Below are 17,872 nucleotides of genomic sequence, written 5' to 3' on the forward strand. Positions count from 1 at the left end.
TCACAGTTGGCTTAAAAGCATCACCATTCATACCCGCAACATTCACGCTGATGCAAACTGTCAGTTCAGAAGTACTTTCAGTCTGCCGCTGCATCAAGCTGACACATTCAGTTCAGTGCAAAACTAGCCAGTACAGGCATTGCACAGAAGGTTGATGGTTCAGTAGTGGATATTGGATATACGCTCCAGTTGGACTGAGAAAGAGGCCTCGGCCTTACTGAGATTGCAATGTTTCCAAGTGCACCTTGGGTCCAATCTTGTCCCCATCCACCCCAAGTGGAAACTCCTTTTGTGTTACTGACTCAGATGCTGAACACCTCATCTGCTTGTCGCTTCAGGAATTTCACTTATAGGAAAGGGTTTAAAAAAGACTGACAATCTGTTCAACCCTTACTGACTGACATTTCTCAGGTGTGGAGATGCTGTGATTTTATATCTGCGTAGATCTCTCTCGCCTTCTCGCTGAGAGTGTGTGGGTGTTTGTGTGTCTGATGCTGAAGCAGGTGGGGCGCTGTGATTGTTCCATTTTGAAGAGCTAGCTGCCTGTGGATTGAAGAAATGTAGGACAGCAGCCTTTTTAACTCAAGCTGACTTCCACCGCAGCCCCTCTCCTCATCCCTGCCACTCCCACCATTAAGCCAGCAGTTAGTTGAGTTCACTGTCATGAGAGATTTTCTGTCACGAGCAGGGAAACTATGCAAAATGTGGATTTGATTGGTAGTCGAGACTTTAGCTTTGTGTAGCAGTACACTGTAAATACGGAGCATCTCATAGTGGTTTAGCAGAGGTGAGAAGTTTTTTTTGGTTGAGGAACTTGGCTTATAAAGTTTTTTTGTTTGTTTGTTGTCCTTTTACTGTTCAGTAGGTTTGTAGCTGCTGAGTGAACTTTTGTGCTGTTTTGGGCATTGCTCATAAATCCATCACTTTGAACTCTGATTCGCATCTGGCAGCAGATTGGGGACATGTGCGGCGAGTCACACAGCATTTTATATGAGCTATACGGTTTTCCCCAGGCCAGTCACATAGCAATGACATATCTGAGGTCTTTTTTTCGATATGGTTTTGAGAAGGAAGCGACACACCTTGAATAAGAATGAGCTGAGGAGAGTGAGGGGAGCTCCACAGCCAAAAGCTACTGATTAGTTTAATTATAATCTTGAGGTGGGACAGACTGTTCTGTGATAAAAACATTTGGTGCTGCAGGTCTCTGTGTGTGCATGAACTAAATGCCTCTGCTACTGGTTTTGTAGAGGACCAATAGCGGTGACAGAATTTGTAAGGGGGCTTCCAGTGCTTAGTTAGGCAGTAAAATGCATCAGCGTAAACAATAACACAGGTTTAAAAGCAAAATAATAAAATGCAAATATGAAAAACATGACATCATGTATATTTCCTTAGCTGGAAAAAACAAGAAGAGTTGCCATTGTGTGGTCAGCGTATGGTCAGGACAGAGCTCAGCCTCAGCTGCTCAAACCTCCACTCTGCACCCTCTGGCATCCTGTGATCACCTCATGCGTACAGACACACTGATCGCAAACTGCACCCGTTCTCTCCACATCTAAAGGGACACAAATTCAAGTGCACTGCAGGGGAAATGTGACCAAATGTGAGACTTTGTATACATTATATATATTCATTCCACTTTTATGATACTCTTCAGAACATTCTATAGAGCTCTTAGACTATAACATAGGTAGGCTACGTCAATGCACAAATGGATGTCACAAATCGATTTGGGCAACTAAGGGCTGCATGCATATATATATATATATATATATATATATATATATATATATATATATATATATATATATATATATATATATATATATATATATAATGAAATCATTAGCTTCTGTTTCTCTGTATGCATCTGACTGTAAGAATGTCTTCTGGACACATGAAGGCGCCATTTCCATGCACATGGATGTTCTCTCGATCCTCTGGATGCTCTCAAAATAAAGGCTCTTACAAATCATGTGTCACATTGGCTCCACGATGAATATGCTAGTCACAGTTCCTCGTGTTTTCAGATTAGAAAATAAGCAGCACTTCCCTGGCCACGATTCTCCACAGCCCGCGTCTCCATTTGGATCACACGAGTTGTTATTCAGCAAGAATGGCACACCACAGCGGTTAAGGAGGCAGAGTATATTTATAGATTTTGAAACAGACCCCAGTCTTTATTCTGGCAGCTTTTTTATTTTTATTTTTTTTAAGTGGTGAGCTTCAGTATTTAAGTTGAACGCAGGTTGTGTTGCTCACAGTGCTCTCAGAGCCATCAGACTCCGTGTTGCTCTGTGCGCGCACGCTTTTGCATCCTCGGATTTCCATTACGCACAGGACAGCGCTCACATGCCTCCTGGAAGAGCTACCCTGTCAGATTGGAGCGGCGCGCAGCAGGAGCCTGTGTGACTGACCGCACTCAGAGCCGCCGTGAAACTCGAGCTTTCCCAACCTTTCTCACCTCATACTTCCCCTAGGATGGGCAAAGCGTGTGACTATTCTAAAGATCATGTCAGGACTCGCGTCCTCTGAGCCTCCTAGTATTCCACAGTCAGAGGAGTGTGGTTTCATGCGCAAATAAGTTCAAGACTCCCTCCCGTGAAGTCATTTTGCCTTTTTGGTTTGTGCTTCTTCTTCTTCTTCTTCTTAATTTCAAATTTTCATCTGAACACTTGTAAGCCCACCATGGCAGCTGCATCCTGAGGAGGTGGTGGAGGAGATGGATGTAGAGGAGAAGGATGTGAACGGTTCGAGCTGTTTGCGGAATGAGAGCGACTGCGGGCTGAGCGCTACCTCGGCTGGAGTGTCCACTGCGCTGGCCAGCGTGCTGATCTTCACCATCGTGGTAGACATCCTGGGAAACGTCCTCGTCATCCTGTCCGTGTACAGGAACAAAAGGCTACGGAACCCAGGTGAGACGCACAGAGGATTGCAGGAAGTTATTCCTTATATTGATGCTAACTATTCAAAATAAAAGAACCCGTGTGAAAGGAAAAGATGATATGCAGAGATATTCTCATGATTTGCTCCCACTTTTTTCTTGGATGACAAATAATAGTCTCTTGTTAGTAAATGTTGGCAGTCATTACTAGTTTGTCGTGTCTCTCTGTAAATAAACTTGTAAAAGCTGTATAGTAGCCAATATTGTGTGGCATAGAAACACATGAGCAGTAATCGACCCACCTCCTCAGCCACAGGACAGACTGAGCAGTAAAGATCCTGAAACCCTACAGAGTTTATGGCATGAGAGGCAGCTGTGCAACAGATGCGTGGACACAGGAGCCTATTTTGCTTTGATTGACCGGATCTCGTGATTTTTTTTCCCTACTAAAAATTTTAAAAAAGTGCAGAATAGAACATCGAGATGTCCTGCAGAGGCTGACTACATATCAGAGAGCAACGCACGCGGTGCATCTGATACTCTGCTGTTTTTGAACTTAAAGGTCTGGAGGAGAAAGCAGCGTGCACCCAGGCAATTATACCCAGCAGCTCCGCGGCTCAAAGTAAAGCGAAGGACGCCCTCTGAGCCCGAGCGAAAAAACACAGTAAACCTTGCGATCACAACAAAATGCTAATGGAGCATGCTAATGAGGCAGCGGGATTAGGTCAGTGTTGGGGATAACAAGGCTTTAATTACAATTTCAAATACATTACATAACATACCCGTTTTACAGCAGCCCAAAGCCATTTTGGCAAGAAGTTGAGGATCCCAGAGAATAATTTGATTATCTGCTTGGCAAAGACAAATAAATAAATAATGGCACAGTCCACTGATCTCAAACAACAGGCCAGGACTAAATGGCCTGTTCAAGAGTCCACCTTGGGCTGGTGGACCATGCGCACTGCACTGATTACAGACCTCGCGCCGGTGTTCCCCTGCTCTAATTGGGCTTGCTGACATATCTAGTCACACGCGAGTCCTCCCCACAGTTGTGCTGCTCGGTTTGTTCGCATGTATGAATAGAAACCTGAAACTCCAGTGGAAGCTCAGAGCCCATCCTGCTATCGCTTTGCTTTTTTTTTTTTCCACGTGTGTCCTTAAGTGACTGAAATTGTTGCTGCCGTTAGCCTATCAACAATCTCCTCTCTGTTCTTAACAAGCTATTTATAGGTTTGGCTCGCTTTGTATGAATGTTTAATTGTACAGTTTCCAAAAGGGAAGCATGGATACAGCTAAAGAACAGCTGTAGCTTTATACACGGGCCCCTTCTTGTTTGCTTGTTTGCGCAGGGCCTGCATATACGATTTCATGCAGCGTCACTCTTTAGGCCTCGCAAGGAGTCTAAGTTTAAGGTTTACATACATATATAAAAGCACGCACTCAGATATAGATGTGTCAGGCGGGGTGCTGAAAACATCCTATCTCTCCATTACACATTATTCAGACAGCTGGTTCGCTTCCTCACACAGCAGCAGCAGGACCTTTCCGCTCTGTTTCATTTCAACACACTCGCTTTGCACGCTTCCTCGATATACCCCCCCCCCCCCCCCTCACACACACACACACACACACTCTCCACCATTTAACCCCTCAACACACACCCAAAAACAAAAAACAAACAGTCATGTACATGGAAGCACGAGGTTCACATTCTAAGTGCTGAAACATCTTGGGGGCGAGATCTGGTACCTTATGTTTCATTTGTATCAGGTTTCCAGGGGGTCTTTCAAAGTGCGCAAATGTAACAGGGCGTATCCACCAGATCCTCAAAGTGTACAGCATGGCACTTATAGGACTGCCAATGGGGTGTTAACACTACGCTTCTCCACTGGGGGTTAACCATACTAAAAATACACTCACAAAATGCTTTCGGGAGAGAGAAAGAGTAGTGCGGCACAGACAGAAAGAGAGAGAGCGAGAGCGAGAGAGAAAGAGGGTTGGAAAAAGAAAAGGATGAGAGGGAAGTAGATGGAGGAAGAGATCCCACGCTGCGCATGCGCGTGTAGTTTGCGCCCTGCCGTGCCGTGCGAACTCTAGGTCGTGTGTGTGTGTGTGTGTGTGTGTGTGTGTGTGTGTGGGGGGGGGGGGGGGGGGGGGGGGGGGTAGTGAGAGTTGAAGATGGACTTGAGTTTTTGTTAAATCATGCATTGCACCCTCCTCAGCTGCTCCACAGTCATGAATAAAACCTAGACACTTCAGCGTCCACAGGAGTAGGGGTGGGTGGGTTTAATTGAGTCAGTGGACTTGAGTGACTCAAACCAGAACCCAATTCAAATTGACAGCACAGATCCACGGAGAATATCACTTAGCACGCTCCATTAAACATGCCCCCCGAGCAGATGATATTAAGTTTTCCAGCATGGTCGTGGGGCATTGTTAGATTATTTTAATCATCTTGCTAAGCCACACCTGGAAATGTAATCTCATATTTGCAGCTCATCCATCTCGGACAGGAAGAGGCTTCTTTAAAATGACCACTTTTCACCCTACCTTAAAATCCTGTTGCACTGGACGATGTTTGTGTACCAGTGATCCTCTTTTATGCCCTTTTCAACTCCAGGCTGCTGCGTTTTTTCCTATCTCAGACATACGGCCTGTGATTGGTAGATGGGCTCTGGCGATGATGATGATGATGATGATGATGATGATGATGATGATGATGGTTTTGACCAGGCTCATAGCGGGCTGTATCACCAAAAGGCAGCTCATGTCAGTTTAATGTTAAGTTTCATTCTGGGGCCTCTCTGGCCAGAAAAGCCTCACGAAAACGAGGTCACGAAGTCGCCACTACTAATTCATCAGCGCCCGTGTCCTTGCCAAAAGGTTATTCTTGCTTATTTATGATTACGACTTACTAAGTTGAATGCAATTATATTCGGGGTATGCTCTGGCAGTAATAAGCCTTGCGTTGCTGACGTTCAGATGGATTCAGGCACTGCCAAACCCTTCTGCATGTCTTGGTGAATTCCTCAGAAGGTGTATAAATATAGTCGGGTGAATTAAAGCTTAGTAAATCAAGTTTCCAGTATGAGCAGTGAGAGTGATGGGGTACAGATGGTGGATTTGAAATAGGAACACGCACCCCAGAGATTCACATGCGTAGCAGTGAGATTGAAAACCAAATCGACCGGCAGCCCTTTTTTGTTTTGTCTTGCGGTTTGTTTGCTTGCGTTTGCCCGCATCTTCATAATGTAACTCTGTATTGCTCCAGCTTCACCCCCCCCCCCCAGACACATACACACACTCTCTTTTTAAATATATATATATATATATATTGTTTTATTTCCCACGTTGTTTTACTACTCTGAACCGCCAGGTTGGAACGAAGCGATGACAAATATCCAGTTTCTCTCTGACACTGTGCCCTGTGATGCGCTGTTTCAATTTATGTTTCATTCACCAGAAAAATATGACAGAGTCTCACACTGGGGAAATTCACTGGGCGGTTGCGCGGCTTTCTCGGGACAGAAGTCTCAGTTAATCTGATGCAACATTTCGCTTGTTTCACAAGTTTTTTGTGCGCGCATAGTGCAAAATCAGATCACTGCAGAGCGAGCGGTGTAGGACAAGTCGAAGGCTGCGTGTCAGCTGTCCCTAATGGCCTGTAACCAATCAGCATTCAGGTTAAGGTCTATTCAACACTTGGTAATTATAGCTCCCAAAGACGTCGACTCCGTTCTCGTATCCATGTGTGAACATCTCTGTTTGACAGAGCGGTCTTGAGTGCTGTGAGTTTGGGTGTCATGAGCATCATCGCCGGCCAAGTCGGTTAATTAAACCGAGGTAGAGAGGTAATGGTTCGTCCAGGGTTTGAATAATCGATGCCAACAAAACAGAGACAGTCATCTGGCCGCTCCACAGCGATCCTCTCAGCGGTGTTTTAGCACTTACCTCATCCTCCTGATGATAAGCGAGTAAGAGGGTTCAGCCAGAGTGAGCTGGCCGGACCGTGCCCCGTCCAGCCGGCGCGCACACACACACACACACACACACACACACACACACACACGGAGGAGCCATGTCAACGAGGAATCAAACCTCTGCACAATGACAAGAGCACAGAGCGAGCACTGGGAGCATCACAAATGCAATCTGACAGATTTGCCCACTGAGCTGACTCAAGGATGAAGAACAAATGCGTTTTATTTTTGTCCCAGCAGGCTTGAGCGACGGCTGGTGCCGTTTTAGTGACTTGGAAAATTGACTTGTCTGTAAAAACTCCAGATCGGCGGGAAATGGTGAAATCAACCATCTGATTTTCTTCTTCATGAAACTTTAAATATTCTGTGCCCCTGTTTGTTTTGTCTGCTTCGTTAGCACACCGTTTGAATAAAGTTCCAGGAGTGAAATGAAATTAGACCGGTTGCTAAACAACATAACGCAGCCATGTTGGCGTGCAGAGATTACAACAGGACCTGAATGCGGATTGATGGCCACATGTGTTTCAAATCCACTTCCAGCGCTGTTGTTTCAGCTGTTGCCTGATCAAGCAAGAGCTTTGCTCCTTTTACATTCTGGCTTCATAAGTTGTCACTCAGCATTTTAACATACACTAAAGCGCTTAATCTCTAAAAAAGATGGACCAACTCGATCTATTGGCTGCAAAACAACAGCTTTATGTTGTCCTTAACATATTGCACATTTACTCTAACCTCACACAAGGTTAATCCCTATTTTGCAAAACCAACACAATTGCGTTATGGCGCCAGCGTATCTTGTTCTTATCTGTCTTCTTATCTGACTTTACAATTTGATTTATTGTTTTATTCTTCCCCACCCAGAACAGCTGCACTGTAACAACATCACATGTCATTTTCTATAACTCATGTTATCTGAGGAGATCCAGTGTCACACCAGAATCAGCTCTGACCTCGGGAGGATGGGGGCTTGTTTGGATGTAGTCGGACCCCGAAACCACCCGCGTCCTTGTTGATATGTACTTTAACTGCGTTCTAAGTATGTGACTGCATTTTCCCAGGAGCGAGGAAGCATTATTATACTGCGAAGAGCATATTATTGGGATGGACCTGCCCATAGGGAGATAACCTTTTGCTCACACTAGCTAAATTGACTAAATCTGGGCTTAATCAAAGTACAGGACAAAATAGGTTGAGCTGATGATGGGGCTCCATGAAAAGTCAGTTATAATTTGTCTTTGCAAGGGACATGAGTATCCAGAGAATTCACCGAATATTTGTTAAAATAAAAACTATATATACTAGGGAATGTCTTGCTAGTACAGCTTTGGACCCTATTTTGTCTTAAGAATTGTTTTAATGCTTTGTGGCATAGATTCAACAAGGTTCTGGAACATTTTAGTTTTAGAGATTTTAGTTCATATTGACATGATAGCGCCACAGATTCAGGATAGAAATCCCCTGTTCCACAAAGGTGCTTTGCTGGATTGAGCTCTAGTGACCAGTTGAGATGACTTGAGCTTTGTGACATGGAACGTTGTGGCTGGGAGCAGCCTTTGGAAGATGGCACACTGTGCTCATAACGAGAAAGACATGGCTAGCAACGATAATCAGGTAGGCTGTGGTATTTTGATGATTTTCAGTTGGCACTAAAGGGCACTAAGTGTGTCAAGAAATAATTCCCCACACCACTACACCAACACCATCAAAATCATTAAAATTGCCTTTCTTTTCCATTCTGATGCTTGAACGTCAGCAGCTTTCTTGACCATGTCTAAATGTGTAGATGTAGTTGCTGCCATTGACCATATATTTATATTTATGAGCATATGAACAGGTGTGCCTAATATAATGACCAATAAGTGCCAATTAGGAAATATTGCAGTGTGACAAATTTCACAGCAATCAGCTTCCTAGTAGTTAAAATATTTTTCCAGCTGGACCCATTTAGACCGCTCGTCTACACCTAGCAGCATTAGCATACACAGAGAATTCAGTATGGGCCTGGATCCAGATTGGGGCAATAAAAAATAATGTAGTATGAAAAGGATGTAGAGATTCTTGCTCCCAGCTCATGAAATACTAACATCAGGATCATGTTTTCATGCATGAAGGGTTATACCCCTTAAGCATTAACTCCCAGTGCACCTGGATACCTCTCCAGCTAGGTTTCCTAACATGGGGAATGTGCAAAAACCAGATGCATGTATCGCTGCTTTTATGCACTTTTATTTGACTTTGGTTGTGAATTTGACCTTTTCTATCACTCTTTGTTTGGCTAAAATGCTAAAACTACATGGTTAGATTAAGGAGAAAAACCCTGTTTACTGATGAAACACATTATTAATCAAGGGAAAGTCACAGTCAAGCCTCCACTGTCCCAATAAGCAAAGTTACAAACATGATCCTGCATATTTTACCTTCTCTTTTGGTCACATTTTGTCAGTTTTCATAACCTCCTTTTTTTTCTTTTTCTTTAGGCAACATCTTTGTGGTGAGTTTGTCTGTGGCAGACCTGGTGGTGGCGCTGTACCCCTATCCACTGGTCCTGACAGCCATCTTTCACAATGACTGGACTATGGGTGACCTGCACTGCCAGGTCAGCGGCTTCATCATGGGCCTCAGTGTTATCGGCTCCATTTTCAACATCACGGCTATCGCCATCAATCGCTACTGCTACATCTGCCACAGTCTCCACTACGATCGTCTGTATAGCCTGAGGAACACACTCTGCTACCTGGGTCTTACTTGGCTACTCACCGCCATTGCCACTATTCCCAACTTCTTCGTCGGCTCACTGCAGTACGACCCTCGCATCTACTCCTGCACCTTTGCTCAGACCGTTAGCTCATACTATACTATCTCCGTGGTGATTATTCATTTTCTGATCCCTCTGCTGGTGGTGTCCTACTGCTACATGAGGATATGGGTGCTCGTCATTCAGGTGAAACACCGAGTTAAACCGGAGCAAAGGACCAAACTGAAACCTAGTGATGTGAGGAACTTCCTGACTATGTTTATGGTGTTTGTCTTGTTTGCTGTGTGCTGGGCCCCCCTGAACCTCATAGGCCTGGCTGTAGCCATAAATCCTCCGAAGGTTGCACCCAACATACCCGAGTGGCTTTTTGTCACAAGCTACTTTATGGCGTACTTCAACAGCTGCCTCAATGCCATCATATATGGACTGCTCAACCAAAATTTCCGCAAAGAGTACAAGACCATTCTCCTCGCTCTTTGCGTTCCTCGTTTGCTCCTCACGGAAACTTCAAGATGTGCCACAGAGGGACTGAAGAGCAAGCCTTCACCAGCTATAACAAACAATAATGTGGCGGAGATAGATGTATGAACTTTTACCGGGAACGTGGGTGTGTCCTGTGATTCACAGAATGCCTTTTCAGGATCTGTTTCTTTTTCATGTTGTAAAGATGCATTTGTGTTTGGTGAGGACACTGCTGCCATCATATTCCTTCCAGCTTGCTGGACACTTTGCACTCCTGTTGAGAACAAACATCGATTGTATAATTATAAGTATTTTGTGTTCAATAGTGAGTTTCAAGACAGATTAACAAACTGGGAGGAAAAAGTGCAGAAAGAACAAATTACTGGGAACATTCAGATTGTATATAGTGGCCAGCTGTGAAAATTATTTTCTTAAATTCTCAAAATCTTTCACGAACACTTAAGGTCCGATACTCTTTGGGTGAGGGACCTACTTTTAAAGCCAAGTCCCAGCATGTGTATATCACGTGTACGAGAATGACTCACTGCCTATTTGCACAGAACAATTACGAGTATGTCAGCACCATGGTGATAATGAAATAAATGTATTTTCTATGGCCACAGTGTCTTTGGGGTCTTAAATACAGTAATAATTATAGAAAAGCCTCAAGGTTTTATTTTCATTCAATAGAATCCTTAATCTAATTTTAGGTTTAAACAGAAGCTGTTTTATGGATCAATTACCAAAGACTTAATGCTCTTATTTGGATGGTAGTGACTCAAGAGTATTAAAACTGGGGCAGGTGCCAATTCCAAAACACATTTCAGTTTCAGTCTAACTCAAACCTCGTATTTCTTCTTCAGCCTGAGTGAGCATCTCAGCCTCAGTTTCACTGGCTTATTAATTCACCGTGATGCTGTTTCACCCTTGGGTTCATCTTCTGAGCAATGACGCGGTGGAACAAATTTTGGAAGCTTTTCTTCCGGTTATAATTGAAGAAATGAGGGGGGAAAGCAAGTATATCACAATGGGTTTTTATTTGTTAATGCAACAAAGCATGTCTTGTTGTTTGAAAAACATTCTCTCATAGCTTTTTGGCAGATCTTTGTCAAACACGACTGTTTATTAACTATTTCTAACCATTGCATTCATATGCCTATCAGACTAGGACATTTAAAGCTCTGGGCATCGCCCTTTAGACCCTAAATGATTTAAAGATTGGGGAGACTGTGCAATGAGGAAGAACAAATGGTAAACAAAGCTAGGCTTCTTCTTTATAAAACGCCTGGGGGACCTGATAAGCATCAGGAAAGAGGAGATGTAGTTCGTGATAGTGCAAGGGTGCCTGAGCACATGTCACCCCAGCCAAGATGAGCTCTGACAGCCTCCCAGCACAACTTCCACCCAGCAAACAAACTCTGAGCAGTTCACCTCACAGGGAGGCTCCGAGATGTCAATGTGACACATTTTTGATATGATGCACTGTTACTGGAATATTAAAGAAATTACACATGTGTAGCTCGGTATTTGTAAATATCACCGGCATGTTTCACATTTATCTACAGGTCGACTGTCCAGCTTTTGCATTCTGCTGTGCTTTGAGGCAGCTAACCTTGAATAGTTTTCCTGATGTCTGACTAATTTAAATCGTCAGTGGAGGATTACAGATGCAGAAATAGGAATCTGAATTCACGAGGGATGTTGGCTCAGCACTCAAGCTGTCTTACAGAGCCAGGCGGCGTCAACTCGCTCAGGAGCAGCAAAATGACACAAAACTGTACAATTCTGCTTCTAACAAATCAGTGTGTGTGATGTGGAAGAAAAGAAGCAGGCCACATGGCAGCGCAAGGTCGGCCACAGATGAGTGACTAAAGGGGCTTGAGGGGAAATGACAGCATTCACTACGGAACCAAAGAGTCACAGACGGATGGCTTGGTCACCCTTCTTCCCTCTGCTTTCACCTTCTACTTTTCATTCTCTGCTTTTTCTGCTCCTTTGAACCTGTGCTGTTTATTTTCTCTTCTTGTCCCCTAAGGCGTCTTATAATAGTGTCACATTTTGTTTGAAACAAAAGGTTAATAAAGAGAGAGAGCTTAAAGAAGAAAGGTTGATCACTGCGTCACACTGGTTAGCCAATTATGCGTCACATCACTGTTAAAGAGCAAGGCAAATACCCAAGATTTTTTTGTTTAAATCAATTTGCAGATTTTGCTCACTGTGACATAAACAAAGTGCATCACCAGGCAATCTCTGTCCATCAAAATGAGACACAGTTACAGGAGTGTGAAAAAGTCTTGAGTCATTTGTTTTCATTTTATGAGAAACATGTGAAACAGGTACATGGAAATACAGTACATAAGACAAAAGTAGCGTTTATACAATTTAACAAACTTGAAAGTCAGTACTGGTATGACCACCTTTATTCTTCAACACCGCCTGAACTCTCTTACGCAATCTCTCTTGTAATTTCTTGAAATAGTCTCCAGGAATAGTTCTCCAGGCTTCTTGAAGGACATTCAAAGCTCTTCTTTGGGTGTTGGCTGACCTTTGTTCTGTTCTCTGTCAGGATGATCCTACACTGCTTCATTAATGTTGAGGTCCAGGCTCTGGGGAGGCCAATCCATGGCCTCTTGTCACTGATTTTCAGTCCAGTTCTTGTGTAATTTGGCATGCCTCAGCCTTTTCTCCCTGCCCCTCTTATTGAAGACTGGCATCTGGACAGACGCCTTTCCCTTGAGACCATTTCTGATGAGGCTTCAGCGAACAGTAGGTGGATCAGCTGAAGGGTCCTTTGCAGGATTTTTCGTATTTGTGAAAGACATGACTTTCAGATACTGCTCATCTGCTGGATGTAGGTTTTTTTTTCCTGACACTTCTTTCATCCTCCACTTGTCCAGTTTCCTCAAATCTTTTAAGCACACACTTCACACATGCTGAGATATGCCACAGTTTTTGGCTAATAGCTCTTTGGGAATCACCTTGTTGGTGCAAAAACATTGTTTTGTTACTGTCAAGCTGGGTTATCTTTGAGACTTTTCATAGATTCAAGTAAAGAAATTGGGACAAATGATGCATTCTTCCAAAAGGCTGCTAGTAACAAAGATACAAAATGTAATTTATTATACAAAATGAATTTTGCTCTTCTCTAAGTTGTCTGTTGCATGCGGACACAACACTGGTACACAACCACGGTGGATTTCCAATCTATCAAGATTTGATTTCCAGAGACTCAAAACTAATTTGACAAACTGTTACAGGAAAAATGTTTCTATGTTTCTTTACCTTCTTTTAAATGTGCAAGCATGCCCTTTTGTCTATGGTTAGATTAGTTTAGAATTATCTTTTTAGACTTTCTCAGCAAAGACATACTGTTTTGGGACATATTGTTTTAGATTGTTTTATCTCTCACAGCCTTCTCCCAGCTCTCTGCTGACGAGACTAGCGCCACATATGGAGTTGTTTATTTTATTTGTTTTGTATTTTCTTATCCTGTTCTCACTGTCTTTCCTATAAAAATTACCAAGCCACTGTGCATGGTGTGAGTTGTTCTTAGCAGCTCACCCGTGTACACGTTTGATAAAGAAAGTAACTTTGTCTCATTGTGTCTTTATTTCTCCTGGGTCTTTTACAGAGTTTTCCCCCAACATTTCTTGGTCCTTCGACAGCCGGAGCACCTCCATCGTGTCCCATCTCCGTGACCAGTCCACGTTGTTCGCCTGTCGACAGCCCACACACCAGGTGTGTGGAAAAAGACCAAGAGCGTTAAATTCGGGTCTTGGCCAACGTCTTAGAAAGCGACCCACGGTGGTGGGGCCCGATCGAGGTGGACCAGACCCGGCGACACCGACCAGGTAGATACAGACACACTGACACAATCTTGCGTAAAAGCGTATTTTAAATTCAGGGAATTTAAAATAGCGAAAGTAGCTCGTCGCGACTGGAAGCTCCCCACTTCTGTGGGTTAGGTTTGGAGCTCTGGGTAGCTCCCCCAGCTGGGTCTAGACAGGGTCTAGGGAATAAGTAGCTCGTCTACAGAAAGACTGGCAGCTCCCCTTATGATAAGGGTTCCGATCGTGCAAATAAGTGTGAATGTATGTGTGTGTATTGTTGTAATTAATGGAGCAAGCTGAATTTTCACGGTCCAATAAGAGACTGAGCTGCTCCTACTGTGTTTTTCTTTTACTGCTATTCACTGACGTGCTGGTGAGTTGAGAGAACGGTCGAGTTCCGTCTCGTAAAGTTCACACCGCTTTTGGAAATAGTCCGAAAGTAGAAGGGCGTGTGAGCAACCACTCTCGTCTCTAATACCAGCGAAGGTGATAGCAGCTGTATTGTGTATATATTACTTAAACAAAAATAAGTAAATACATAAATAAGATGGGTAATCAAGCAAGTGAAATTAAAACTCACTCCTGCTGACGAGCAGTGGTGAGAAAAAAAAAAGGTCCAGACGCTGGACAAAAACAGTGTCTGTAAACTGAGAGATTTAAGAAAACAAAATATAAACAGTCAGAAGACCAGAACTCAACTGCCAGTTTAGTAAAACCAGAAGACGAGACACTGCAGTCCCCACAATCCTTTTAGTAAACCATCACTCACTCCTGCAGCCGCATCTGCAGCACCACCCATATCAGGAAGAACTTAATAATCCCTTATTAAGTGAAAACTAGAGATCACAGTAGTTTGAAGTAGTTTAAAAGGGTTGAAAACAGACCCCACTGAGTAGATATAAATATAAAAAGTACGAAATAAAGATGAACAAAGGGAAAGTTACAGTAGAAATTATCTTTAGAGTATTTGAAATTAATAATCGCAAGGATAACAACCTGTAAAGTGATATTATCAATGAAACACAGTTGGCATGATGACCATGCCCACAATGTATAAAATGAATATAAAGCAAATAATTCACACGAAAATATTTTAATAAAATAAATAAGGTATATTAAGGCTGTGTCACTGTTCAGCCAAGGACAGTGTGTGAAAAGGTAACTGTCTCCACCTTGGGAAAAGGATGATTCTGCAGGTCATCTGAAGCCCTTGATGGATACAAAATAAAATATAAATAATACATTATAATAGAACTGCCTGGTCAGCCATGTAACAGAGAGAACAAATGTGACCGCAGATTGGATGAATTCTAAATTATCTGTTTGCTGAATAAGATGATCCTAACTAACAAATTGGCTCAGTAGTAGTATAGTGGTACACACTGATAAAATATTATAATATGCTATTGCTGTTATATAAGACAAAGAGGATAATATTAACAATGACATAATATTAATATGAAGAGGCACCTTAATCGGTTATGATGTGAGGTGAATAATTGTTAAGCAGTAGTCTGCATCAAGCTTAAGGTTTGCTGAAACTCAGTGTAATGACATGTGAGATGAAGACAATACGGAGAATAACTAAACTAATGAAGTGCATAGAGGCACTTGACCAGCTTGAAACTTATCATTCTAGAATGACACATTGCTGAGATAGAGCACACCTATAATAACAACCAATAAGCAAAACCCTGTAGACAACAGCTACAACTACAGGATTGAGAAGCTGAATTAAATATGTAGACACTGCTAAGCTGATGAGCATGTTCCACATTTTCTTTTCTTTTTATTTTTTGTTTCTTTTAGAGCAGAAGCTGCTGTAACACACCCAAAGAAAGACTCTAGGTCTGATCAACCGTCTCAGTCATGGGCAAAAAGATGTCAGTCAATAAAATTCTAAAAGATAATTTATTGACAAAAAATATATCAAGAGATAAAAGATAAAACAGTCCAGTGTCCCACTTAAGAATTGTATAAAAACACACAGTCCCAAGGCCAGAGCCAGCTATGCCACACAGCCAAGTTGCACTCCACATGTTGCCTTTAACAGGGTTAGAAGTTGTCCTTGGAGACCCACCACCCTGCAAGCATATAGTCAGTGGTCACTCAAGCCTCTGCAACCCTGCTGCCTTTAGGCTGTGGCATATAATAGGCCCTGGCCTGCACAGAGAGACAAAACGACACACCTAATATAAAATTCATAGGGCAAAACCCGTCCATCCCAAACATATCTGATTTCATCACATTACATACCTGCACAGAGAGACAAAACAACACAGCAGTGTTTGTAGTGTGGGCTATAAGAAGACCGGTGTATCAGTGCAATCAAGTACACCTGCCTCTAATTAGTCCAACCTCATTCCAGCCATTGGCTCACCAAAAATGTGACAACCACAAAACCACTCCCAACCCAGTGCAACTTCACACAATAATATGGAGCTGAATTAACACAGGCACATTAGTCTACCATGTTACAAGCTGCATGCTATTAAAAGCCAACATATGGAGACTTCTGCCTTGTTCGGGTGGCAGCATTTTTCTTTTTTCTTTTGTGTCCTGACACGTTTATGTTTTTTGTTTTTGTTTGATTATTTTGTTGGTTTTGGAAACGAATTTAAACGAACTTGTGACAATACTTGAGAGTCACAGTGACACATAGTGATTAGGCATATGATTGAAAAATGCCTAGGTTTAGAGCTGTGAGCTATGCAAAGTTAAATATATATATACATATATATATATATATATATGTATAAATGGGAAACAACCCTAACTTGAACGTTTGAAATGTGTGAGATCCATGAATTGTTTGAAAAACTAGAAATTATTCAAAACTGCCTTAAGTGAAAATGTAGTGTTGCATCTATTCTCCCAAACCAAGACAAACAAAAAAGAAGAAGCTTTCTGTAACTTCAAAATAAGGCTGACTGTTGACAATAGACTAAAACACTAATCCGCAGGTGGCTATCAGGAACAGAGAGGCGAGCAAAGTCACAAACACCAAGGCTGCAGACAGCCACGCAGAAACAGCAGATAACATAGAGACAACGCCTGCTAGAACCGTGGAGAGGGAGGTCACTTCCCACGAGATTGTAGGAGTAAAGGACAAATTAGTTGTAAAGTCAGCTTCAGGCCACACAACTGTACAACAATTAACTGCCCTTTTAGAACTAGTACACACAGCAAGTGGCCGCAGGTGCTTTATTAAATGCATATATGACCCGTCGTGTCCAGTAAATTTGCTAGGTAGAGACGCTCTGACAAAACTTAAGATAGCAGTCATGCCATTCTTTTCTGGTATTACACCTGAGTGCCAGAAACCGACCGAGTATCACAACATTCTGAGATTTAAACAAACTCCAGGCCCAGATCCACCTTATGATCAGCAAGTGTGGAAGCTAGGAGAACAGCATTTGACCTTACAGCACAGGCCGAAATTGTGTAGGTTATGCAGTAACCACAGATAGTAAAATAATAGAAGCAAAACCACTTTCTTCTTCATGTCCTGCACAGAGCGCTGAGCTGATAGCTGTGATACGCGAAAGCTAAATACACAAAGACAAACTAATAAACATACATACAGACAGCCAGTATGTTTTCTCTGCTGTGCATCATTTTGCAAAAAATTTGGCATAACAGAGGAATGATTACACCAACTGGCAAACCAGCATGCCAACCTCTTACAACGCCTACTGACTCTTTCATTACTACAGGCAACAATTTTGCTGACAGAGCAGCAAAATAGGCGGCACAACAGGCAAACATGACATTGATGGCAGTAAACACACATCAGATTCCACTGGATGTGTTGAAAAATGAACAAAAAGCAGCAAGCACAGCAGAGCAGGCAAAATGGCTAAAACACGGTGCAGTTCTGACAAACGACTTAATGATGTGTTATGGCAAGCCAGTGTTGCCAAAAAATTCCTCCACAAAATGGCGGCATTAGTGACTC

General features: G+C 42.7%; 1 protein-coding gene across 1 annotated transcript; it reads left to right on the forward strand.

Moving 5' to 3' along the window:
• The first annotated feature begins 1,999 nt into the window (after positions 1–1,999).
• LOC309718493 (melatonin receptor type 1B-like) lies at positions 2,000–10,701 on the forward strand. The gene is made up of 2 exons (XM_082553796.1): positions 2,000–2,918; positions 9,345–10,701. Exons 1-2 carry the CDS (start codon positions 2,726–2,728, stop codon positions 10,208–10,210), a joined length of 1,059 nt encoding a protein of 352 aa, XP_082409922.1. The 5' UTR covers positions 2,000–2,725; the 3' UTR covers positions 10,211–10,701.
• Positions 10,702–17,872: the final 7,171 nt, after the last annotated feature.

The sequence above is a fragment of the Aulonocara stuartgranti genome (genome assembly GCF_965226115.1).
Source record: "Aulonocara stuartgranti genome assembly, chromosome: 2".
Lineage (NCBI taxonomy): Eukaryota > Metazoa > Chordata > Actinopteri > Cichliformes > Cichlidae > Aulonocara > Aulonocara stuartgranti.

Bases quoted from the DNA above. Each gene is read 5' to 3' on its own strand.
- LOC309718493 (XM_082553796.1), top strand. From the start codon at position 2,726: ATGGATGTAGAGGAGAAGGATGTGAACGGTTCGAGCTGTTTGCGGAAT. The intron at 2,919-9,344 runs GTGAGACGCACA...CTTTTTCTTTAG, and splicing joins CAAAAGGCTACGGAACCCAG to GCAACATCTTTGTGGTGAGT.